The 27443-nt window shown below is 47.5% G+C and overlaps 1 protein-coding gene across 1 annotated transcript; it reads left to right on the plus strand.

Annotated features, from left to right (window-relative positions):
• Positions 1-24085: 24085 nt before the first annotated feature.
• RD3 (RD3 regulator of GUCY2D) lies at positions 24086-26586 on the plus strand. Its single transcript, XM_003422429.3, has 2 exons — positions 24086-24381; positions 26289-26586. The coding sequence occupies exons 1-2, from the start codon at positions 24086-24088 to the stop codon at positions 26584-26586; spliced, it is 594 nt and encodes a 197-aa protein (XP_003422477.1).
• The last annotated feature ends 857 nt before the right edge of the window (positions 26587-27443 follow it).

Below are 27443 nucleotides of genomic sequence, written 5' to 3' on the forward strand. Positions count from 1 at the left end.
ACACCGGTATAATCTCATTAACATAACAGAGAAAACCCCTCTTTCCAAACAGGGTCACATCCACAGGAATGGGTGCCAGCTGTTGAGTCGATTCCAACTCATAGGGACCCCATGTGACAGAGTAGAACTGCCCCATACGTTTTTCTAGGCTGTAATCTTTTTGTAGTTAATTGTTGTTGAGAATATACACAACAGAACATACACCAATCCAACAATTTCTACATGTACAATCCAGTGACGTTGATTACATTCTCTGAGTTGTGCTACTATTCTCGCCCCCCTTTGCTGAGTTGTTCCTCTCCCATTAACATAAACTCACCACCCCCTAAATTTCCTGTCGTGGATTGAATTTTGTCCCCCTAAAATATGTGTCAACTTGGTCAGGCCAAGATTCCCAGGATTGCGTGGCTGTCCTCTGTTTTGTGACTGTAATTTTATGTTAAAGAGGATTAGTGTGGAATTATAACGCCCTTACTAAGGTCACATCCCTGATCCAATGTAAAAAGAGTTTCCCTGGGGTGTGGCCTGCACCATCTTGTGTCTTATGAGAGATAAAAGGAAAGGGAAGTGAGCAGAGAGGGGAACCCCATACCACGAAGAAAGAAGCACCGGGAGCAGAGTGCGTCCTTTGGACCCGGGGTTCCTGCTCAGAGAAGCTCCTAGCTCAGGGGAAGATTGATGACAAGGACCTTTCTCCAGAACTAACAGAGAGAGAAAGCCTTCCCCTGGAGCTTACACCCTGAATTTGGACTTGTAGCCTACTAGACTGTGAGAGAATAAATTTCTCTTTGTTAAAGCCATCCACTTGTGGTATTTCTGTTATAGCAGCACTAGATGACTAAGACATTGCCTATCTAATCTTTTGAGTTGCTGTTGTTAATTTGATCCCATACAGATAGATCTTGAAAGAGCACGATACTCAAAGCAGACATTCTTTACTAGTTAAGCAAAACTGTTGTTTGGTTTTAAGAAGACTTCAGGGGATATTTTTGGTTTAAGGTTTAAAGATTATCTCGGGGCAATAATGTCAGGGGTTCGTTCAGCCTCCATGGCTCCAGAAAGGCTGATTCCATGGGAATTTGAAATTCTGTTCTTCATTTCCTCCCTCTTGATCAGGATTCTTCTATAGAATCTTTGATCAAATTTTTCAGTACTGGTAGCCAGGCACCATCTACCTCTTCTAGTGTCATGGCAAAGGAGGCAATTGTTCATGGAGGCAATTAGTCACATACTCCGTATCTTCCTCCTGTTCCTGACTCTCCTTCCCCTGTTGTTCCAGGTGAATAGAGACCAATTATTGTGCCTTGGATGGTTACTAGTAAGCTTTTAAGACCCCAGACACTCAGCAATGAACAGAAGTACTAAACACATTATTATGCCAATTAACTGAGATGTCCCATGAAACCATGACCCTAACCTCCCAACCAAGGAACCAAATCCCATGCAGTTTTTGGTTGCACATAAGTGGTCTCAGCAGCTGTTCTTTTTTTTTTTTTTCTGTTATTGTGGGAAGTATATCTATCACATAACTTCTGCCAGTTCAACTATTTACAGGTATACAACTTATCGACCGCAATTGCAGTTATCAACTGTGCAACTCTACCTTTAATTAGTGTTATTTTTCCATCACCATTAACCCCCTGCCCTTTCCCCCTCCCTCCCATCCCTGGCAACCTCTAATAAACTTTGGTATCTATACAGTTGCCTGTTCTTGTCTTTTTTATATAAGTGAGGTCATATAGTATTTGTCCTTCTGTGACTGACTGATTTCACTCAGCATAATGTCTTCAAACAGTATCCATATTGTAGCATGTATCAAGATTTCATTTCTCCTATTGGCGGAGTGGTATTCCATTGTATGTATGTACCACATTTTGTTTGTCCATTCTTCTGTTCATGGGCATTCAGGTTGTTTCCACTTTTTGGCTCTTGTGAATAGTACTTCAATGAACTTTGGTATACAAGTCTGTGAGTCTCTGCTTTCAAGTCTTTTGGGTACATACCTGTAAGTGTGTCTTAGTCATCTAGTGCTGCCATAACAGAAATACCACAAGTGGATGGCTTTAACAAAAGGAAATTTATTTCTTCACAGTAAAGTAGGCTAAAAGTACAAATTCAGGGTGTCACCTCCAGGGGAAGACTCTCTGTCCGCCTTCTTATCAATCTTCCCCTGGACTAGGAGCTTCTCCAGACAGGGACCCTGGGTCCAAAGGATTCGCTTGGCTCTTAACACTGCTTTCTTGGTGGTATGAGGCTCCCAACTCTCTGCTTGCTTCCCTTTCCTTTTAACTCTTGTTAGAAAAAATGTGGTGCGGGACACGCTGCAGGGAAACTCCCTTTCATCGGGTCAGGGATGTGACCTGGGTAAGGGTGTTACAATCCCACCTAATCCTCTTTAACATAAAATCACAATCACTAAATGGAGGACAACCACACAATGATGGGAACCATAGCCCAGCCAAATTGATACATATGTTTTTTGGGGGACATAATATCGACTCGACGGCAGTGGATTAGTTCAATCCATGGCAGAGTGGAACTGCTGGGTTATGTGGTAGTTCTATTTTTAGTTTTTTGAGGAACGCCACACTGTTTTCCACAGCAGCTGTACCATTTTGCATTCTCACCTAGGTTGTAATCTTTATGGAAGCAGATCGCCAAGTCTTTCTCCTGAAAAGCCGCTGGGTGGGTTCTAACCACCAACCTTTCGGTTAGCAGCAAAGTGTTTAACCATTGCTCCACCAGGCCTCCTTTCCACCAGAGTAAAGTGTTAGGATTCCAACACATTTTTAGGGGACACAATTCAACCCATAACATTTTTTTTCTATCATACTCTGGTTTAAAAAGAGGCAATGGGCCAGCAATTTAAACATTTCTAAAAGAATCCCAGCCATTTTCTTCACCTGTGCCAGTAAGTTAACTCTGCCATCTTCTGTACACTTCCTCTCCCTGGCTTTGTCCTCCAGCAGTCCCAGGGGACCTACCACAGTGAGGTCTGCTGTTTTTCACAGAATTGGAAGCTAGAAACAAGTTTTGCCATAATAATTGCTTTATGGCTGGAAAAGGCCTGGGCATTTAGGCCCTATAATGTGGCTCTTCCTTGCTTCCAGTATGTTTCACAGGGAGTTTCCAAACCTTGTCTTTTCAATTCCTGCTTCTGATTTCCTCTCCATGAGGATTCCAGAGATTGCTCCAGGCTTCTGACAGCTTTCACAAGGCATGTGGCCTCCTCCCAGAAGCCAAAGGGACTTCTTGACAACGAGAAGCATGTTGGTGCCTCAACACTTGGTGAGCACTAGGTTTTGGGCTGCAGTCCTCTCAGCTTTTCTTGTGGTTGGTTGGGTGGCTCTGTTCTTTCTTCTTCCTTCACTGTTGTTTGGCAGGCAGGAAGAGGTTGAACTGCCTAACATGGATTGAATTGTGTCCCCCAAAAGTGTATGTCAATTTGGCTAGGCTATGATCCCCAGTATTGTGTGATGTCTACCATTTTGTCATCTGATGTGATTTTCCTTTGTAATCACATAGGAAATCCTACCTCTATGATGTTAATGAGGCAGGACTCAATCTACAAGATTAAGTTGTATCTTGAGTTAATCTCTTTTGAGATACAAAAGAGAGAATTAAGCAGAGAAGAGAGGGACCTCTTATCACGAAAAAATGAAGAACCAGTAGGGGAACATGTCCTTTGGACCCAGTGTCCCTGCGTTAAGAAGCTCGTAAACCAGGGGAAGATCGATGACAAGGACCTTTCCCTGAAGCCAACAGAGAGAGAAAGCCTTCTCCTGGAGCTGGCACCCTGAATTTGGGCTTCTAGCCTCCTAAACTGTGAGAGAATAAACTTCTATTTGTTAAAGCCATTCACTTGTGGTATTTCTGTTATAGCAGTGCTAGATAATCAAGACAGTGCTTTTTATTTATTTTCTTCTGGGAAGGATACCCAGGGTGCTGGTGTAAGATACCAGGAGAGCCTACTGCTGTCTTCTGGCAATTTTTAGCAGTCAGCACGAGTCCTTACACAGGGCAGGTGCTCAGCCAAGTCTTATGGCAACACCAGGCATTCTGACTCTTTCATTTATTCAGGTTTCAGGTCCAGTTCCCACCCCTCCCATCCCAGGATCCCTGCTTGTTAAGCCCAATAAGACTATCTATCATTTGAGAGACTGCTGAAATACCTTCTCTTCCAAGAAGCCTCCCAGGAATATGAGAAGAGAAAGTAACATGAAATTACACACACACATGCGTGGATGCCACCTTCTCATCCTCCCTGCCCCCCCCCCCCCCCGCGCCGGGTAAGTGTCACACACAGAAAATCAGATGTGTTTGGTGTTCATGGCTGAGGCCTAGGGTGTACCTGCCCAGGGCTTCTGGCTGACTTGTTGAAGCTACAATTGTAGCAGTGGACAAAGCAGTGGTTAGGAAGAAAAGAGCATAGGTTATTGTTCTAGCCTTGTTACTCACACGCTGTGCTACATGAGCAAGGTGCTTGCCCCTTCTGGGGCCCTTACCTCAGCCCCTACCTGCTTTGCTGTTCTGGGATTCTCAATAGAGCAACCCAAGGACAAGGGAGAGGTGTGTGTGATGAGGCAGTAGAGCCAGGAGGCTAGGAACTGCTCTCCAGGGGCATCTCTGGTTCTCTGCAGCCCGGCTGCCCAAGTTGCACACAGCCTTGCTCCCTCTCCAAGCTCTGAGCCCCACAAGGGCACAGATGGCCTACCTTCTCTACCTCCGCCCTTGGCACCGGACTGGCACAAACTCTGCACTTAGTGAAATTTTGTTGAGTAAATGATTGTGGGGCTGGGACAAACAGGGAAGAATGGATGTTGTGAATGAAAAATAGAGCACTTAGAGGTCCTGGGGTCTTGTCTGAGCTCTAAACACTTATGAGTCTATCAGAGAACACTTTGGGGGGAAGTCAATAGCAAGGTATCCACTCTGACTTGTGAGGGAAAGATTGAATTCCATCAGTCACACTCTTGGCCAGTGAGGCATTGGTGGCTTTGTAGTGGAATTCCTGCCTCCCGTGTAGGATAGCTGAGTTCAGTTCCCAGCCAATACACAGCCGTTATCTGTCAGTGACGTCTTCCATGTTGCCATGAGGCTAAACAGGTTTCAGCAGAGCTTCCAGACTAAGACAGACTAGGAAGAAAGGCCTGATGATTTACTCCTAAAAATTGGCCAACGAAAATCTTATGGATTAAAATGATCTGATCTGCAACTGGAAGCTGGAGGGATGGACAAGGACCCGGCAGCATTTCATTCCATTGTGCATAGACTCGCCATGAGCTGGGGGCCGACCAGATGGCAGCTAACAACAGCAACTCTTGTCCATGGGCATACCTTTGCTGTAGAAGACTGCTGTGGGACAGATTCCTGAAATGGAACCCTGTAGAAGATAGGGACACTTAGAGCCTTGGGCTCGCCTCTGTGCTGACCTCTGTGATCACATTTCAGCAGCATCTGAATGTATGCGCCCAGCCCTCAGGGAGATGGCCAGTGAGAGAGGTAACCCAGCTATGTGGAGAAGGGAAATAAAGGAGTGGGGAGGGAGGAGCCCGCAGGGCAGAGGGCCCAGGTGTCAGAAAAGGGGACCTAGTAGTGGCTGGAGAAGAGCCTGAGGAGGTCAATGTCCAAGGGGAGTTGGCAGAGTTTGCTGTGTAGGATGCAGTGAACCTCCCCTCCTCCCCCTGCCTCATCTGGCTTCTCTATAAAATCTTCTCACTTCTTCTCAGTCTGTTCCTCTTCTGGCCCCTTGAGCCAATCTCAGGTCCTCCGCTCTTCTGATCCTGAGTGATCTGAATTTTTTCAGTTGTGCCCATGGTTTGAGGTTCCTGGGTGGTGCAAACAGTTTACACTTGACTGATAACCTAAGGAATAGCTGTTCAGACTCCACCATCGACACCAGGGAAGAAAGGCCTGGTGATCTGTTTCCATAAAGATACAGTCAAGAAAACCCTGTGGGGCAGTTCTACTCTGTAACACGTGGGGTTGTCATGAGTCAGAGTTGACTCGACAGCAATAGGTTTGGGCCCTTGGTTTGAACCTCCACCTTGACCCTCATGACCCTCCGATCTGTCTATTTAACCAAACCATTTTCCTGTCTCCAGATCTGCATATGAAACTATCACTGGGCTGCCCCCACTGGACTGTCCTGGGAGTCATGACCACACAGCCAAGACTGAGCTCGTCTTTCCTCCCTCCAGTCGGCTCCGCATCCTGGATGTCATGCCTTACCACCATCTACTGGGTGATCCAGGTCAGAATTTCCAGGCTATCCCACCCTCTCCTCCACTCCCCATACCAAGTCCACGTGGCCTCCAGGGTCAGGCAAGTACTTACTGCAGGCTACTCTCATCGATCTGGACTCACTGACATTCTCTAGGAACTGATTTCAGGATCTGTTATGATCCACACGCAGCTTTCAGGTCCACATCTGACAGTTTGTTCCATCCCATGCACTCACACCTTCTGCTGCATCTGTCACTAGTAGCATCCTCTGTTCTTCCTAGGCCCCAGAACATCCCCTCTATGCTCTGATGTCAGTACTTACACAAAGAGCTCATGTTCAGCTTGTGCTGTTCCATGTTTTGTTCTCTCTAATGCAACCCCACCATGCCTGGCTTTATTCTGCTTCCTTGTGGAAGTATTTCCAGGTTGAGTCGAAGGAGCTCCCTTGCTTGTCTTAAGCCTACACTGCGTGGATGCAGATACCTCAGGGCCCTGAACTACCTCCTACTGGCCCACACCTTAAAGTTGTCAAGGATTTCATTTTACTTGGATCCACAATCAACACCCATGGAAGCAGCAGTCAAGAAATCAAAAGACGCATTGCATTGGGTAAATCTGCTGCAAAGGACCTTCCTGAAGTGTTGAAAAGCAAAGATGTCATCTTGAAGACTAGGGTGTGCCTGAGCCAAGCCATGGTATTTTCATTCGCATCACATGCATGTGAAAGCTGGACAATAAATAAGGAAGACTGAAGAAGAGTTGACGCCTTTGAATTGTGGCATTGGCGAAGAATATTGAATAGATCATGGACTGCCAAAAGAACGAACAAGTCTGTCTTGGAAGAAGTACAACCAGAATGCTCCTTAGAAGCAAGGATGGCGAGACTGTGTCTTACATACTTTGGGCATGTTGTCAGGAGGGATGAGTCCCTAGAGAAGGACATCATGCTTGGCAGAGTACAGGGTCAGTGGAAAAGAGGAAGACCCTCAATGAGATGGATTGACACAGTGGCTGCAACAATGAGCTCAAGCATAACAGTGATTGTAAGGATGGCGCAGGACTGAGCAGTGTTTCGTTCTGTTGTGCATAGGGCTGCTATGAGTCGAAACTGACTCGATGACACCTAACAACAACAACAATGTGTTTAGCTTTTACCACGTGCTAGGTCTTGGACTACTGGCCCTTAAGCATTTGCTGAGTCAGATACTCAGGAAACAGTGTGATGTGTGTACATAAGTAAGAACACGCCCTCTGAGAGTAGAAAGGAGTAAGCAGCTGGGAAGACAGAGGAACATTGACCTAGGTATTGTTATTGATTGAATTGTGTCCCCCCAAATGAGGCGGTAAAGTCCTAACCCCTGTACCTGTGAATGAGACCTTGTTTGGAAATAGGATTTTTGAAGATGTTTTCAGTCAATATGAAGCCATACTGAGTAAGGTGAGTCCTAATCCAGTCTGAATGGTGTCCTTGTAAAAGAGAAGAGACACAGAGGGAGAACATAGAGTGAAGATAGTCATGTGATGATGGAGACAGTAACTGGAGGGTTGTAGCTGCCAGCCAAGGACACCAAGAATTGCCAGCCATCAGCAGAGGTTGGCAAGAGGCATGGAACAGATTTTCCCTCAGAGCCTCGGAAGGAATCAATATGGCTGACAACCTGATTTGAATTTCTAGCCCCCAGGACTGTGAGACAATAAATTTCTGTTCTTATAAGCTACTCAGTTAGTGGTTCTTATTTACAGCAGCCTAGAAAACTAATCCAGGTGTTAACATTTAACTAAACTTTGAAGGATAAATAAGATTTCCCCAGGTGAGAGGGCATTTCAGGTAGAGTGTGTACCATAAGCAAAGACATGAGACAATATGGGGATTGAAATGTTTTTGGGGTAAAGTTGGAAAAACTGGAGGGGAGCACATCAGGAAGGGCTCTGATCTCCAGGAGCCAATGACAATGAAGAAGTTTCCACATCTGCCCCTTCTCACAAGGTCCTATACTAGCTGATCTCCAGGAGCCAAGGACAATGCAGAAGTTTCCACATCCGTTCCTTCTCACAGGGTCCCATAATAGCTGGTCTCCAGGAGCCAAGGATAGGGCAGAATTTCCACACCCATCCCTTCTCACTGGGTATGGCAATGCCATGGTCATGCCAACTGCTCTCACAGAGAAACTGCAGTCTTAGTGACTTGGCCCATAAACCCTTATTTCTTGCACATATTATATTGGAGTGTAGTGATTGGTGGGCAGCCTTCCATATAGACCTGCTACTTCAAAGTGGTGGGTCTAGCACCCCGTAGGCCTCAGAGTCCTTTTCTGACAGTCAGCAAATGGAGAAAGATGGGGCATGCAGAATTGCATGGGAGGTTTTTATGCTCCAGGCCTCGAAGCGGCACACGTTCCATCCACCCACATTCCATTGTCGTGTGGCCCCACCTAGATGCCAGAGGAGCTTGGGAAGAATGCTCCTTGTTGGACAGCTGCTTCCCAGAAACATGTGTACACTCTGGAAGGAGAGCATGAGTTTTGGTGGACAGTTAGCTCTTTCTGCCACAGGCCCTCAGATTACAGCCTGTCACAACCACAGGGAAGAACCTCAAAGAAGTTGTTGGTGAATGAATTCTATAGAAACGGGGCATCAAGAGATTGCCTAGCACAGAGTAGATGGTCAATAAATTCTTGGCGAATGAACAAACGAGGAACAAATTATGTCTCTCTCCTCAGTTCCTTTTACCTTAACAGATAAGAGGATAGATAGATGATACATAGATAGATGTTGTCAGCTGCAGTCAAGTCAGCCTTCAACTCATGGCAACTCCATGTACAATGGAACAAAACACAGATTGGGCCGTTGTGATTCATAGGACTTTCGCTGGCTGAGTTTTCAGAAGCAGACCTCCAGGCCTTTCTCCCTAGCTCATCTTAGTCTGGAAACTCTGCTAAAACCTCATACTAACATACAACCTTCCACTGACAGAGGGGTGGTGGCTGCTCATGACGTACATTGGCCAGGAAATTGAACCCAGGTCAAGGCAGTAGCTTCCAGGTAAGAGATGTCATGGGGCAAAAGTGAACGGAAAAATGAATCTTCCCAAGCCCCGGCCCTCAGCACCCAGAATCACCCCTCCCCTGTTGGAGGAAGTACGTAGAAAAAAGTATCCAGGAACCGTCCACAAGGTAGATGGAAACATCTGCCAACAGTGGGTTCTCCAAGGGCTCTGCAGAGGGTTCCGTGAACGTACCTTGTCCACATTTATGTTGGCTGGTGTTCCTGGGCAGTGCAAATGGCTAATGTGCTTGGCTGTTGACTAGAAGGCTGGAGATTCGAGTCTGTCCAGAGGCACCTCAGAAGAGAGGCCTGGTGATCTACAACCTGAAAAATCAGTCATTGAAATCCCTATGGAGCACAGGTCTACTCTGATGCAGATAGGGTGGCCATGGGTCCGAGTTGACTGGATGGCAACTGATTTTCCTAGAGCTCTGGCTGGGGTGAAGGGGCAGAGAATGCCATCCACACACAGATGCTCTCCCTGCCTGGGTCTTCTTAGGCGTTCCTGTCAGGTCACACATGCTCCCTCCACAGATAATACTGCTAGGGGTTAAAGAGGCTTAGGTGGGTCTCCATGGCAACCACAGATCAGGAGCTCAGGGAAGCTGTGGTTCAAGCCTCCTGGGATATGAGGCCTATGTGTGTGTGTGCCCGTGTGCTCACGCACCAGCCCAGGCTACATCTCTCCTCTAGTCAGTGTTGTTTTCTCTCAGTGAAACTTCTCAGAGACAGAAAGAGAAGAAAAAGGACAAGCCAGCAGCTGCAGCAGAAGAGACAGAGAAGGGGCAAGTTTAGAAGGCAGTCTACCCTCCACTCCCCACCCCCCGTGGTTGCAGAACTTCTGATTTTCCCTGACGAGATCCAGAGGCTGTCTTCTCCCAGGCTGAGAAGCAGAAAGCCAGATCCCAACGGTCTCAGGAAGCCAGGTAAGAGGGACCGCCTCCCCAGGCGACAGTGGCTTCCTCACTCCCACCCTGAGAGCAGCTGTGCCTTTAGAAGTTAGAGCAGAGCCAGGGCTGAGCTAGCCCCTCACTCTGCCTGAGATGGGAGGGCTGCCTCACTGTGGGAGGGCTGGCTTCAGAGGCATCCCAGGCTGGGGCCAGCCTATCAAGCAGTTTGCGTCCAGGGCTCAGGACCCAGATGGCCACAAGGAGCCCCTTTCTGTCCTTACCAATTCCAGAAGAACTGATGGACTCTGTAGGATCTCAAGGCCATGGCCTGGTCTGTGCTTTATAAACTTGGGGGAAGCCACAGCTCTTGTCTGTTCTGGAACCAGCAACCATCTCTGGGAGAACCCAGCCCCAGCATTTTCTCTTCGGTTTTACAGGTGGGGGAAGAAGGTTCAAACCCAAATCAGAGATTCTCTCATTGATTTGAGAAGTGCGAATTGCTGCTGTGGTTAGTTGCCATGTAGTAGAACTGTTCCATATTGTTTTCAAGGCCGTGACCTTCCAGAAGCAGATTGCCAGTCCTGTCTTCCAAGCTACCTCTGGGTGGGTTTGAACCCCCAATGCTTTGGCTAGTAGTTGAGCACTTAAGCATTTGCATCACCCAGGGACTCCACTGTGACTTGAGCACCTACTGAGCTCCAGGCACAGAGTCAGGCTCTTGAGACCAACAGTGACCAAGATACTTTGGTGGTATGTGGTCTTCAGCCCCCTTGGCCTTAGAGCAGCCTGTGACTCTCTGAGAACAAGCCCAGAAGAGTGGGCTTGGAACCGAGTCAGAGCAGGATGGTGCTCTCGGGGGAGGACCAGGCTTGGGGAGGATAATCTAAGCTGTGCCTGTGGGGCCAGGGTAGAGTTTTTTGGGGATCAGTTCCCTTCAACTGTGGTCAGCTGGACCTGAGTACTGGGCAATCTCCCACTTGCCCCCTCCTGGTTGTACCTCTGCCTCAGAAGGAGGAAGACTGCCATTCTTTCATTCAGGAAATATTTATCAAGTGCCTACTCTATGCCAGTGGACTTAACTAATACCTTTTTGCCCTCACAGAGCTCATAGCCTGGTGAGGGAGAGAGAAATACAAACAAAAATTGAGAAGCATGTTTTTTTACAGGAGCAGTGATGGTAGACCCTTATGCCAGGCACACAGGGCATCAGTCCTACCTCAGTGTGGGGCGGGCAGGCCAGGCTGCAGGGAGCAGATGGCCCTTGAGGGGGTCTTGAAATATGAGCAAGTGTTTTCCAGGTGGGTGGAGGACCAGCAGGTCAGGCTGAATCTCATCTGGCTTTGCAGATTACAGGTTCTTTTTATATGATTCAAGGAGAAAGAAGGTCAATTTGCAGTTTGTAAAGGTGGCCTTGGGCCTTGGTAAAGACAGGGTGGGAGGGGAGGAAGGTTAGCCAGAGAGGAGGCGTCTACTCTGCACCTACAGCAAGGCCTCTGCTCAGCGGCTTGGTGAAGTGGTCGTTGCTCTGGGACAGCCTGTCTGCCCAGCTCAGGTGCCACTCTGTGATCTTGGGCCCTGGGGAGCAGAATAGGGGTAGCCTCTCTCCCAGGCCTGCAGACATACAGCTCAGCTTTGAAAGCCCAGCTTCAGAGGCGGAGAAGCCTAGGCTGGGCCCCCTGGGCCTCCTTTGTTCTGAGAAACACTGCTACTTTGCCAGGGATGGCACTTGTCCCTCACTAGCTGGCCAGGCGGCTGGCGCCACCCTGGTATCTCCATAGGTGGCCGAACCTCGGTAGCCTCCCGGCAGAAGGGCACAGGGTCTGCTTCCAACTCTGAGGACATATCTCCATGGTGCCTACCACTGAGACATCCCTCGTCCCCCTTCCACTGCTAACAGGCCTGCAACCAGAGACTCTTCTTGCCCTTGAGGAGGCCAGGGATGGCTTTTCTGCGTATCTAAGGAGTCACAGCTGGTAGCAGTGTCTCCCAGGGGGGAGGAGGAAAAGACAATATCCTCAGGGATGTTTAAAAACAGGCTGAAGGGAAGGTGCAGAGAACATGCGGGTGGGGGAGTCATGAAGGAAAAAGGAAGGAGGGAGGCTTGGGTGGGGCCGGGAGTGATGCTAAAGGGCAGGACAGACCAGGAGCGGGCTTTCCTCTATTTGCCACCAAAGCTTGCTCTTCAAACAGGGAGGCTGTGCAATCCCAATGCTACGGCCATAAGCCAGGGCTGGTGCAAGGCAGGAACAGGACAGGGGTGTCCAGCTGCACCAAGCCGGGTGTTCTTTACTTTTATGCTACGTGTTCTTTGGGAGTCTGTGAAACTTATGGGTACATTCTCAGAAAAACATCTCTAGATGAAGAAAACTAAGTTCCTATAGGATTACAAAGGAACCCAGCTATGTTGAAATGCAGTTATCAAAATATTTTTAAAATTTTTGTGACATAGTAATACATGTGCTAGGAGTCCCTGGGTGGCACAGTTAAGTGCTCCACTACTAGACAAAAGGTTGGCAGTTCAAACCCACCCAGAGGAACCCTGGAAGACAGGCCTGGTGATCTGCTTCTGAAAGGTCAGCCTTGAAAACCCTGCGGAACAATTCTACTCCGCACACATGGGGTCACCATGAGTCAGAAATGACTTGACGGCAAGTAACAACGATAAGTGTGCTTCTCTATTAATGTATGAAATCATAAATTGTAGTGGCAGGCCTAATAAATGCCATAATCTCAAAGTAGTGATAAGCTTAAAAAATATTTCAAGAATAACAGCTTTAAAGTTATATGACAACATCTGTGATCCCTGGGGAGATAAAGTCACAGGTGCTGCTGATACTGCTGTGGTCTGTGGCCCTCATTCAGAGTTGAAGGAAATGCTACATTTCAGTTAAAGGACAGGAGAAATAAAGGTGATTTCCCCCCATCCAAGTTCACAAAACTCTGAATTCTCCACATAGACCCCAGGGTAAGAATCCCCACGTAAGGGATAACGTCAGCCAAGACCTAGATGAACTGGCATTTTGTTAGTTTGTGAAGCACTCACACAGTGACTTGTAAGTAGGTGCTTTTACTACCCCACCTTACAGATGGGGAGACTGAAGCACAGAGAGATGAAGGTGACCTGGACACAGGTAGCATACAATGGGGAGAGGAAAGGTATAGGAATTAAAATCAGGTATTCTCTGCTAAAGCCTGCAATCTCCTCCCACACTGGCCTGCCTCATCTGAGTGACTGACCAAGGGCAGTGTGGGGGGCACAGCCAAGCCACCACACATACATTTGAGGTCAAAAGGAGTGGAGGGGTCAGTGGGAGTAAGGTTAGGGAAGGGGCTGAGCCCCAGGCCTTGTTTCAGCAGAGGGAGTATGGGAAGAGGGAAGGGCTGGCAGGTGTCAGGGGATGACAGCATCCTGCTCCCCCACCAGAGGAAGGAGACACAGCCCCAGGGTTCTCACAGAGGACCACCAGGTTTCAGGGGAGGGCTTAAGAACCACAGGATCCTCGAGGAGTCCATCACCCCCAGTGGCTTGCATTCCTTGCAGGGATGGATTACCCAATAAGCAAGGCCCACATGGGTTTATTTGTGCTTATTTACTAATCTGTAGTGCACAGTTTCACCGTTTTTCCTGTGGTGAAAACAGGTGAAACTATGCACTACAGATTAGTAAGTAAACACAATTAAGCCCGTGTGTACCTTGCCTGCTGTAAGCCTGTGAGTGCCTTGCTTTTACTGGCTAATCCGCCCCTGATTCCTTCATTTTGCACTTTGTGTTGGCATCAGATTCGGTCAGCATTCTATCACTCTCTTCTCTCTGGCTACTTGTGTAAATGACAGGACAGGGATGAAGAAAGACCCTGTGCATCCCCTCAAGGCCTCTCTCCAGGCGCTCTGACTTCTGTAGTCATGTATCCACCTGATGTGTAATAGGAATTAGGGCATCTGATCATTGCACAGAATCTATAGTTACCAATGGTGTTCACACGCTTCCTCTCATGTGAGTCTCACGGGGCTGAGCAGGGACATTAACCCCATTTTATAAATGCAGAAACTGAGGCCTGGCCAGCTAGTGAGCTTGAACAAAGGTATGCAGTTAATATGTGGTAGAAGCTTCCTAAGCACACCCTTCAGTAGTACTGTAACTGCTGTCTGCTTGTTTTCCTCCCTCGCTTGAACGTATGCTCCTTGAGCAAGTCCCAGCCCCTAGCACAGTGATGGGTACACCTCAGACATCTCTACCTAGGTTTGCTGAGTGAGCAAGTGACTGAGTGGATCAGAACTCAGGCCTAGGCTCTGTCTGCAGACCCCAGGTCTGCCCAGCACACACATCTGCTTTTCACCTTAATGTCTACACCCATCTGTGGAGAAATGTCACAGCAACATAATCTAATATAGTTTCAACTGTGGGCAGAAGTACTGAGAAACAAGTCCAGCAACAGGGTGAACTGGGAAAGCTTGCTACAAGAAATGAGTTTTAGGCTTGGATTTTTTTTCTAACTTTTTGTTGTGTAACAACCCTGCGGCACCTGAACCCAAGGTTAGCTGCATCTCCAAGAGACCGAAGACAGACTCAAGAACCAGCGATCATGACATACGATTTATTTGGGAAGCTTACTTACAGGACCGTGGCCCAGGGTGGAAGCTGGACCAGTTTAGCGCTCAGCAACCACCTAGCAAGGGACACAAGCTTACATACCACTCCAGCTGGGACCAAGGCTCATTGTTTTTCTCCCACGTCCTTGGGCAGTCAGTGTTCCCAGGGACTTCACGTCCAGGCCCAGGTGTTTTCCTTCCTGTTGCTGAGGCATTCCTCAGCCTTGGTCGCTGGCCCAGTCATGCCACTCCCGGCCTTGTACCTTAGCCTGAGTCCATTCCGAATTCATCCCCAGCATGCTTCAGGGGAAGAGCAAAGCTGATTTCCCGTTAGGAGTGGATGCATATAGCTGAATAGCACTACCCTACATTTTTAATTATGAAAATGCCCAAACAATTTGCAGCAAAGTTAAAACAATGTGTCAAAGACTCATAAATATCCCTAGATAAATGACTGTTAATATTTTGTCATATGTGCCTTATCTGTGTACGTATGTGTGTATATATACGTATACGTATACATATACATATATATTGAGTCCCTGGGTGATGCAAATGGTTAATTTCACCCAAAGGCACCTCAGAAAAAAGGCCTGGTGACTACTTCTGGAAAGTCAGCCATTGAAAACCCTGTGGAACACAGATCTACTCTGACACAGGAGATTATTTGCTGATATTCCCCTATAACCATAATATCATTTATTAAAAAAAAAAAGACAAAAAACAAAACCCAGTGCCATCGAGTCTATTCCAACTCATAGCAACCCTCTAGGACAGAGTAGAACTGCCCCATAGAGTTTCCAAGGAGCCCCTGGAGGATTCAAACTGCCGACCCTTTGGTTAAGCAGGCGTAGCACATAACCACTATGCCACCAGGGTTTCTAGTATCATTTATATACCTAAGAAAATCAACAATAATTCCCTAACATCCAGCTCATATTCAAATTTCCCCAAAAGTCCTAATTTTTTTAAACAAGGATTTAGTCTATATTGAGGCAGGCTGTAGATACCATGACTGAGAGAGAAGCAGGCATTCCGGGTGGCATGATGGCTCATGGGAAGTCTCTTACGTCGCCATGGTGCTGCCACAGGCTGGGTAGTTAGTTGGATGAGAGAGGCCTTGGAGCTTACACTGAGGAGCCTGCCTCTGTCACAGGGCTTGATCCAGAGCACAGGAGACGCAGAATCAAAATTGGGCAAAGCACCCAGGGAGATCATTTGTGCTGTTCTGATGGGTCTCAGGGTATCACACTCTGACATCCAGTTTCTCCCCAGACGCTTGGTCACATACACAGACACATGGGGTCTCAGCCCTGGGTCAAGTCCTGGGGATGTCCTGAGATGATCCAACCCCCTTCGGAGTCTGTCTGGCCTGTTGCCTGCCTCTCTGACCCTGTCCTCCCTCCCTCCCTCTTTGCCCTTAAGAACTTTAATCAGACCTGCTGAAGAGCTTCCTGGGAGGACAGCTCACATCAGAGATGGAAATAGCTCTAGCAGAAACCACACCTCTGTCAAAGCCTCCAGTCCTGGCAGGGGGGTGGGGAGCAGAAAATCCACAACACAACATCACCCCTTCCCCTACAAGAGCCCAGATAACCCAAGGACTCAGGTGGAATCCCTCACCAAACCCCTGCCACCTGAGTTGGGGTAAAACAGGTAGCAAATCCCCTACCCCTAGAGGCCAACTCGGATCAGGAGCACAAATTTTAAAGCCAGGGGAAAGGGACCTCCACTCCAGGCTGCACTTGAGGCTCCACTCTGGCTTTCTTCTGACTTCACCCAACCATGAGACGATGAGTCTGGGGCGTCAGGGAGACATGTTTCCCTCTAGACCAGGCTTTAGGCACTAAGATCTGGAATTCCCTGACCAGTCACCCACCCACTCTCAGAGCATGAGCAGTTCTGCCATGGGTGGACTGCACCACCAGTGTAAACAATCCTAGGTCTGAGGGTGGCAAAGAGGCAGCTGCTCGTGGGGGCAGCTGGACCTTGGATGTGAAAGTGGAGCGTCCCCTTAGATATTTGCAAGGCCACCCACAGTGCAGAATGGAGCCAGGGATAGGAAAAGAAGGGGGACAAGTGGAGGGCCAGGAGCTGGCTCACCCACACTGCCACGTTCCAGCGAGAAAGTCTGAGAAGTCCAAGAATTCTCCACTTGAACCTGAACTTCCAAGTTGTCATGAAGTTATATCTGACGAGGAAGGAAAGCAGAATATATGTTACTTAATAGTTGGTTCTGTTAATTTAGAGGTCTCTGGGTGGTGCAAATCGTTGGTACTTGACTGCCCAACTAAAGGTTAACGGTTTGAGCCCACCCAGCAGCTTGGTGAAAAAAAGGCCTATCGATCTGCTTCTGTGAAGATCACAGCCAAGAAAACCCTATGGTGCGGTTCTACTCTGTGACACACAAGGTTGCCATGAGTTGGAATCAACTTGAGAGCAATGAGTTTGGTTTTGGTTTTGGTTTTGGTTTTTACCTTAAACTAAAACTTAGGAAGATTTACATGTATGTTACGTGGGCCTCCATTTGTAGTATTGTCCTAGATTCTTACAAACGTGGGCTTAGCCTGTTGTTCAGGCCCCCAAGGGCCTCGAGTGGCCTTGGTATAGATAGTCCCAGGGCAATTTGTCTTGGAGACCTAAGTCGTCTTCAGTGACTCCCACCTCCCCATGCCCTTCCACATTTCTCTCAGCTACAGAAGACCCTCTATTGCCAAGCCACTTCCTCACTGTCTCCTCTCAGCTCAAAGAAGAAAAAAGAAGCCTCTAAGGAGCACAACGCTTGACTCAAAGATGAGTTTCTCAAAATTGATCTTAGGAAGGGTGAGAAATTTTGAGGTGGGAAGGGATTCCCTAGGTTGATTTCTAGCCCAGCTGTACACACACACACATATACATATACACACATGCACTCACACAGGTAGGGCTACACTACATGGCAGCCGTATCTATCAGAGTGGAATTAATCCAAATAAATTAGATAATAAGTATCACTCATGTGGACATTCATTGAGCACTGGCTGCAGGCCAGGTCCTCTGGTGGGTGCTGGGTGCTGGTTAGGATAGTGCACAAAACCTGGTTTCTAGCTCACAGCCTGGAGAGGGAGACAGATACACAGGCAGTTACAGTGTACCGCCTGTCCTGACGGGATAGCTTGGAGGGCCTAGGAGCAGAGAGATAAGGCTCTGACACCTGGTGTCTTAGTTATTTAGGGCTTCCATAAGAGAAATACCATAAATGGGTGGCTTTAATAAACAGAAATTTATTTTATGGCAGCTTAGGAGGCTAGAAGTCCAAATTCAGCCTGCTGGCTCTAGGGAAGGGCTTTTTTTCTCTATCGGCTCTGGAGGAAGGTCCTTGTCTCTTCTAAACTTCTGTTCCTGGGTGATCTTCACGTGGCTTGGCATCTCTCTTCCCCCATCTCTGCTCTGCTCATTTGTTTAATTTCTTTTATATCTCAAAAGAGATGGACTCAAGATACACCCTATGCTAATTCTAATGTATTAACACAACAGACAATCCATTCCCATATGGAATTATAACCACAGGCATAGAGGTTAGGATTCATAATGCGTATTTTGGGAGGACTTAATTCAATCCATAATATCTGGTCAGGGAGGGCCAGAGACGCTTCCTAAAGGAAGCAAAGTATAGCATACCAGCTGAAGTAGGATTTGCGTTAGTCTCTGTTATGGATTGAATAGTGTCCCCCAAAATATGTGTTGTAAATCCTAACCCCTTTACCTGTGGTTATAATCCCTTTTGGGAATGGGTTTTCTTTGTTATGTCAACGAGGCAGCATTAGTATAGGGTGTGTTATAAATCAATCTCTTCTGAAATATAAAAAGAGCAGATTAAGATAGATGCCATGCCACGTAAAGATCACCAAGAAGCCAGGGAACAGAAGCTGAGAAGACCTTCCCTCAGAGCAGATGGGGGAGGGGGGCTTCCTCTAGGGGTACTTCTTCTGTTATAGCAGCACTAGGTAACTAAGACAGTCTCTTAGGGCCACTGTAAAAAGTACCACAAACTGGGTCCCTTAAAACAACAGAAATTTATTGTCTCACTGAAGTCCAAATCCAAGGAGTCGACGAGACCATGTTCTCTCTGAAGGCTCTAGGGGAAGACTTCCCTGCTTCTTCCTAGCTTTTAGTGGTTCCTGCCAATCCTTAATATTCCTTGCTTGCTTTCATCTGGAAACCCTGGTGGCATAGTGGTTAAGAGCTACGGCTGCTAACCAAAAGGCCAGCAGTTTGGACCCACCAGGCACTCCTTGGAAACCATATGGGGCAGTTCTACTCTATCCTATAGGGCCGCTATGAGTCGGAATCAACTCCACGGCAACGGGTTTGGTTTTTGGTTTTTGCTTTCATCTTCACACGTTGCTCTGTGTCTCTCCTCTTTTATAAAAACACCACTCATGTTGGATAAGGGCCCACCCTAGTCCAGCACGACCTCATGTTAAGTAATTACATCTGCAAAGACCCTGTTTCCGAACAAGGTCACCTCACAGGTACCCAGGATTAGGACTTCAACATCTCTCTCTCTAGGGGACACAATTCAACCTATAACAGGGTTTGTTCAGGAACTGTGGAGACTGAAAGTGTTCTAGGTGTGTGCAAAGGGCTGAAAGCAAGAGAGAGCAGGGCACAGCTGCAAGTGTGTGTGTGTATGTTTGTGTGTGTGTATGTGTGTCTGTGTGTGTAGTGGGTGTGTGTCTGTGTGTGTGTTGGGGAGCTACTGGGAAATTTGGTGAGAGATGAAGCTGAAGAAACGAAAAGCAGTAGCCACATGACAAAGGGCCATGAAACTACCTTACGGGCCTGAGTTTAATCTCAAGGAGAATAGGTTTTAAACAGGCCAGGGCTAAAATATAAGATGATTTAAAGACCTCCACAGGCTGTAGACACTTTTACTATTGGAGGCTCCACCCCACATCACATTAAGTGTCATACAATGAATCCATACTATAATCCTTTTTTTTTTTTTATTGGCTTTAAGTGAAAGTTTACAATTCAAGTCAGTTTCTCATACGTAGGTGTCCCCTTAAACCAGGTTCCCCAGAACGCTGCCCCTGTTACTCTGTCCCTTGAAGTGTTTGGTTGTATTCAGGAAACTTCTTAGCTTTTGGTTTAGTCCAGTTGTGCTGACTTCCCCTGTATTGTGTGTTGTCCTTCCCTTCAACTGAAGTAATTCCTGTCTACTTGAATACCCCTCTCCCTCCCTCCTCACTCTCGTAACCATCAAAGAATGCTTTCTTCTGTATTTAAACCTTTTCTTGAGTTCTTATAATAGTGGTCTCATAAAATATTTTTCCTTTTGCAACTGACTAATTTCACTCAGCATAATGCCTTCCAGCTTTCTCCATGTTATGAGATGTTTCACAGGTTCATTGTTGTTCTTTATGGTTGTGTAGTATTCCATTGTGTGACTATGCCATAATTTGTTTATCCATTCATCCATTGATGGGCACCTTGGTTGTTCTCATCTTTTTGCTATTGTAAACAGTGCTGCAGTGAACATGGGTGTGCATATATCTGTTGGTGTAAAGGCTCTTATTTCTCTAGGATATATTCCAAGGAGTGGGATTGCTGGATCATATGGTAGTTGTATTTCTAGCTTTTTAAGGAAGTGCCAAATCGATTTCCAAAGTGATTGTACCATTTTACATTCCCACCAGCAGTGCATAAGTGTTCCAATCTCTCCACAGCCTCTCTAACTTTTATTATTTTGTGTTTTTTTGGATTAATGCCAGCCTTGTTGGGGTGAGACGGTATCTCAATGTAGTTTTGATTTGCATTTCTCTAATGGCTGATGATCGTGACCATTTCCTCATGTATCTGTTAGCCATCTGAATGTCTTCTTTGGTGAAGTGCCTGTTCATATCCTTCGCCCATTTTTTGATTGGGTTACTTACCTTGTTGTTATTTCAGTTTTGCAGTCTCTTGCAGATTTTAGAGATTAGTCACTGATTGGATTTGTCATAGCCAATTTTTTTTTCCTAGTCTATAGGTTGTCTTTTTACTCTTTTGGTGAAGTCTTTGGATGAGCGTGTTTGATTTTTAGGAGATCCCAGTTATCTAGTTTCTCTTCTGGTGTTTATGCATTGTTAGTAATGTTTTGTATACTGTTTATGCCATGTATTAGGGTTCCTAGCTTTGCCCCTATTTTTCCTTCCGTGATCTTTATTATTTTAAATTTTATTATAATCCTTTTTTAATTAAAATTTGAAAGGAGTTTTATAACTCTGATTTTTAATATTGTTAATTTATTAATTTTGCAGATTTCTGTTTATATTTTGAAGTCAGTAAAACTTTTTTTGGCTTGGGGACTGTCAGACCCTTGAAGAACAGCTCACACAGACCCCATGCACTATGCTATGGTATCTAATGCAAACAATGTCAGATTTGTGCTTTAGAAAAATCACACTTTAGAAAATAGAGTGGAAACTGAATTGGGAGTATCAACCCTGTGTTTTCAGTTAGGAGGCGGCAGCTGTAGCATACCTGACAGGCGGTCAGGGCTTGACGTGATGCTGTGACTGTGGAGGGAGGGAGAGTGGACAGATTTAGGAGAATCACAATATTACAACTGGGTGAATCCACAGGAGCTGGAGAGAAGTAGGATTTGACAGATGAATGAAAAGGAAAAGATAATAATGGCGTGTCGGTTTTGATCTTACACAACTAGGCTATGCTCACCACCAAGCTGAGCACACAGGAGAAGCAGCAGCCAACAGAAAGGGAAGTGGGGAGCTCTGGGCATGTTGAGTTTAAGGTGTTTGTGGAACCTACAAGGGAAGATGTCCCGGAGGAACCTGGAGACTCCAATCTGGAGCTAAGAAAAGAATTGGATTATGGGTTTACATTTGAAAACCATCAACACTGAGGTAATAATTGGAAATGTATGAAAGGGTAAGGCTTATTGAAATGAGAAGACAGCTTTATATCCAAGGGCACGGAAACAATCTAGGGAAGGGCAGAGGAAGAGAGTCCACAAAGGTATGAGCAGGAGTCTCCAAAGAGGAAGAAGGTAGACCAAGGAGAGGTCCAATGGAAACCAGGCAGAGAGAGCATTTTCAACAGGAAGGAGAGGTCAGAAGAGTTAAAGCTTCAGATGAATTGGGAAGCATGGTAACCAATCACTGGGAGTGTGGCAGGTTGTTGAGGGCATTCCTGTCTAACAGTATGTGCCGGGTTATATTAAGAGGTCATTCAAGAGCCTTACGTTCCTCTGCCTTGTACCTCATCTGTTTCTTCCTCTTTCAATCATCTTCCAGGTTGGTGAAACTCAAGGATGAGGTATCCAACACTCAAGTGCAGGTGGTAGTGTTGCCTGGTGGGGGGCACACTGGTTGAAGGAAATTCCCAAAGAAGTCTCCCTGTGGGAGGAAGATTGAGGCCAGGTTTGGAGGCATCCTGGGGTATGCTCGGCAAGGAAGAGAGGTGGAACCATTCTGGCAGAGGGATGCCAGATATCCTATAACTCCACAACTCTCAGCCCCATATCCCATCCCCAGGGAATATTTTCAGAAAAGTTTAAAGTAAGAACTCATCTAAAGGCCATCCTAAGGATAGAAGAACAGGTGCCCACACAGCCCTTCCCCTGGTCACCTCCTACCTGAGCCGTGGTGTGAAACCATAGGAGCAAGAGGAAAGATTGTCTTTGCCATGGACTTTGACAAATGCCATCCTGTTCTGGGTAGGTCACACCTGGGAGGCTTGCTCCTTGACACAACCTTAATGATGAATCCATCATTCATTCATTCATTCCTTTGTCGTTGCATTAATTTGTTGCATATTTATTAAACACCTACTGCATTATGTAACCAATAGCATAGATGGAAAGGTGAATAAGACACAGTCCCTGCCCACATATGATACACAGTGTAGAGGTAAATAGTGACAGTCCCTAAAGTATCCTGGTGCTATGAAAATGTCTGTACATATTGCAGTCAGGGTACAAGGCAGAAAGTGGCCAGGTTTGCCTGGGAGGTGGGAGGATCAGGAGCAGCTTCCAAGAGTCTCCAGGCAGGTGTGGGTATGCTTTCCAAGCAGAGGGAGAAACATGGACGAAGGCATGAAGGTGTGAAGTTGTCCAGCATATTCAATAGCTCTTGTAGGAACTACTGACCTATACATATTTAGTACTTGTCAGGGGTGTTGAAGGAATGCCTGAGATGACACCATTTACCCTTGGTGTTAAGCATCAACCTGACCCATGTACTTTGTAAAAACATAAACACTTCAGGAAGGTAACACATTCAGTTACAGCATCTCCCTGTGCCTGACCCGATGAAGTCCCTCAGACTTGGGCAGAGCCACCTCGTGCTCACAGCTTTCAGGGCAGCACATCAAGCCCTTCCACTTAGGCCCCCCCTCCCCACACCTGCCCAACCTCATTATTTTGGGCACATGAAGCAGTTAAGGGACAAGAAGAAAAGTTTCTACTACTCCTGACTCAAGGAGTAGGACCTGATGTTCTGTCCTGCCCTCCCAACTTCCCAGGAAGTGGCTAGGAATATAATCCCAAGTCCTCATTGGTGACAGGCCCAGGCTAAGTGGAGGATGAAAGCTTTTAGATTTCATGATCAGAGTGGTTGCTGAGAGATTTGACTGTAACAAGTCTCCACAGGTAAGAGAGTTGTTTGATTTGTGACATTTCAGAAGGCTATTGCTACCCCATAATAACTTTCCCATTAGTGCCTCCTTCTCCACCATTAACAATTTATTTCATTGGGTTAAGCGTTGTGGGTGCAGATTGGTGGGAGGGCTGCCTAAAATCATGTCTGTCCTTAGGAGGATGGCACAGCCTGACCACCATGTTGTTGAGACTAAGCTCATCAAATCTCTTTTCTCTGCATCTGGAGGGTCAAGGCAAGAAGATAATCCTCAGTCTCTGGAAGGGGAACCCCTTGGAAGGTGGAGAAAAGCATGCATGGAAAAGAGAAGTGGGGAACCCTGAAGACCCACTTCAGGTTTTAGCTCAGGAATGGCTCTCACCTTCACTGTTGCCAGAGGCACAAATCCGCTTCATACCGGCAGTGAGATACACCTGGGATGGTAGCTTTTATGTGGTATTTACATGCGGTACTTGTAGTGTACAGTTTATTCACAGCTAATTCTCACATCGGCCCTATCTTGTCTGATAGAATTAGAAAGATTGCTTGCAGAAGTTAAGCAACCTACCCAAGGTCACCCAGTCTTGAGGGTAAATCATGTCTCTTAACCCTCACCTCCCGCCTCCTTGGCCTCCCTGGTTCTTCATCCTAACTGACAGAGGAGCCCAGTGAAGACTCACCCACTGTCCTTTCTCAGCACAGCCTGGAGGGGCCATGTCCCTCATCCCGTGGTTTCGCTGGAATGAGACCTCACCACGCCTGTCATCCCAGAGCCCAGCTGAGATGGTGCTGGAAACACTCATGATGGAGCTGGTGGCGCAGATGCGGGAGGCTGAGAGGCTGCAGTGGGAACGCAGTAACACGAAGAGGAAGGTCCGAACTGGCGTGGACTACAGCTGGCTGGCCAGTACACCCAGGCCTACCTACGACCTCAGCCCCGGAGAGCGGCTGCAACTGGAGGACGTCTGTGCCAAGATCCACCCATCCTACTGTGGACCTACCATCCTCAGGTAACCACTGGCCCTAGGATGGGACTAAATGGAGGGCTGCAGCCCAAAAGACTCCAGAGAGGGTGGCTGCATGACCCAGTTATGTTAGAAGGGCAAGGCAGGAGGAGGAATCTGAAAACTGCTTGGAACTCCAGGCCGCGCCTAGGGATTCAGAGGTGGCTTCTGGAGGCACTTGAGTTTTGATGGGAGAGAACCCAGGGCCTTTGAGATTTCTGTTCTCTCTCCCGGAATGTTATTATCCTGCATCTTAACATAGCTGGCTTCTTTTCCTTCTTCAGCTCATCGTCACTGTTACTTTCTCAGAGAGGTTTTCCCAGACAATCTCTCCAAAACAGATTTCTCAACTATCCTATTTCACACTACCTTTCACTAGATGGCCTATGGTGTGAGTATATGTATGTGTATAGGTCTATATATGCACGTGTGTATCATATATATGTGTATGTGATCTGTATCTGTATCTATCTCTACATCTCTATATATCAGAGCCCTGGGGCACTTAGAGGTTGGGTGCAATAATGTTTTTGAATATACATGTAACCTAATGCAGCCGTGATCCGTATGGCCCAGTCTCATTTGGGTTGGTGTTAAAGTCAAAGAAACATAGTATAGCAACCAAAACCAATTTCAAATAGTTTGAGTTCTTTACCTGTATTTCTCAAACTCTGGTAAAGGGATTCAAATCTAAAATAAAACATCTTAAAATCTCCCCATTCTTTCAACATTTTCCTTCACCAACTCCTTTATCAACATATGCAGCTATTATACACCTCCCCCCCGCAAAAAAAAAAAAACAAAACCTCACCTTAAAAACCATTTCTCCTTTCTGGCCCTATCCACACTCATTTGGCCTTTGTAGTCTTTTTATTCTCTCTCCTTTCTTCCTTCAGGCCAAGAATCTTCCCTTCACCCATTTTTTGGATTCTATACCATCACCCTCCATTTATTTTACTCCCTGCAAGTGTATCTGGCTCCAGAAGCACCCTGGGGCTTGGGGTGGGTGTGAGTCATGGGGCTGTAGTGCTGATGAGAGGATCTGAGTTGGCAAACCAAAACCTCTGTACACGAGGAGGAAGGCTGGCAACAGACATGTCACGGCTAAAGTCTCAGAAGTCCTGACATTCAATATGGTAGAGGAAACTGGGTGGTAAATGAACTTGCTAATTATTGTTAATGCTTGAGCTCTAAGCAAAGACATCTTAGGAGGAACCCAGGAAAACCCGGGGCATTTGGGGAACCCTATATGATTCTTTCTGGCTGGGGCGTAGGGTCCTCAGGGGAGTAAAACCAAAAACCCACTGCCGTCGAGTCGATTCCAATTCATAGCGACCCTATAGGACAGAGTAGAACTGCCACATAGAGTTTCCAAGGAGCGCCTGGCGGACTTGAACTGCCGACCTCTTGGTTAGCAGCCGTAGCACTTAACTACTAAGCCACCAGGGCTTCCCCTCAGGGGAGTGAAAAAAAAAAAAAGTAGCAGGGGTCAATTCTCCAGGGTCTGGAGTACCAGGCCAAACTGCTCAACCTCACCCAGAAGGTGACAGGAAGCTTCAGAAGGAATATTGCAAGGCAGTACCATGATCAGATACACATTTCAGAGATGGCTCTGACCACTGGGCAGCAGGGGTGGGAGAGGCGTAGTCAGAAAGCCTCACTTCGGTGAAGCTGCGATTGCAATGGGCTCACGTTAATACTCCAGCGTCGAAAACCTTAGGTAAGTGCCAGGATCTTTGCATATGTTAGTTGAATTGTTAAACATCATAAAAGGGTAGATACCGTTCCCAGTTAGGTCCCTAGACGGCGCAAACTGTTTGCGCTAGACTGCTACCCCGCTTGGGTATTCCCGCTCCAGGCCGCGCCGCGCAAGCCTGGAGGACCGCTCCACGCCCTCTCCTCTCTCGCCCCAGGTTCCGGCAGCTGATGGTGGAACACCAGCCCCAGGTGCACGAGGTGGCCCGGCTGTTCCGCTCGGTGCTGCAGGAAGTCCTGGAGAGGATGAAGCAGGAGGAGGAGGTCCACAAGCTGACCCGGCAGTGGAGCCTGCGGCCCCGCGGCAGCCTGGCTCTGGCCACTTTCAAGACCCGCGCGCGCATCTCGCCGTTCGCCAGCGACATTCGGACCATCTCGGAGGACGTGGAGCGGGACACGCCGCCGCCGCCCCGGACCTGGAGCATGCCCGAATTTCGGGCACCCCAGGCGGACTGAGCCTCTCCCCTCCCCTCCCCAGGAGCTGAGCCACCTGCAGGAGGGCATGACAGGCCGGTGACCGGTCATCCGGTCCTGGAACCTCCCCACTTGCCCCTGATGAGGAGGGCGAAGAGGCGACCCGATTCCAAGACACTCCTGCAATATGAAGCAAGCGTTTCCGCCCCCAACCTCTCCACTGCTCACAGGACCCACAGTTTAAGGGCCTGGAACTGGGATGTGGGGCTCCTTCTCTGCCTCACAGAGACTCAGAGCCTTGGCAGCAGATCCTGGCTCCATCCCCATCTTCAGCTACCTGGAAAGGGGAGGTTGTCCCTATCTGCCTATCAAGATCCAGGTTCGCACCCTAGCTGCAGGGGTGTCTGGGTCAGCCCCTCTTTGGATGGTGCCCACTCTCAGGTGGTGACCAAGTGGTCTCACCCCTGCGGGTGGATCATAGCCTTCTAGGCTGTCAGATCTAGAAGGGGTCACACTGACCATTAAGTTCCCCTTCCGCTAGTGAGGGATCCGAGGCTTAGAGAGGGGCAGGCTTCTTTCATCATCAACTGCAGCAGGTGCCCATGGGCTGTGAGGCCGCTCCTATACACGTCATCTCTGCCCCTGAGCCCTGGAGTCCTGGGCTATGATGGGACAGGTCCGAGGGCCACATCTCCACCTGCCTGAGGGTGGGAGCTCCAAGCTACTCTCAGAGAAAGTTAGTTGGGGAGGGAATAAAACCAAAACCAAACCAAACCCAGAGCCGTCCAGTCGATTCCGACTCATAGCGACCCTATAGGACAGAGTAGAACTGCCCCATAGAGTTTCCAAGGAGCGCCTGGCGGATTTGAACCACCAACTCTTTGGTTAGCAGCTGTAGC

The sequence above is a fragment of the Loxodonta africana genome, chromosome 25 (genome assembly GCF_030014295.1).
Source record: "Loxodonta africana isolate mLoxAfr1 chromosome 25, mLoxAfr1.hap2, whole genome shotgun sequence".
NCBI lineage: Eukaryota > Metazoa > Chordata > Mammalia > Proboscidea > Elephantidae > Loxodonta > Loxodonta africana.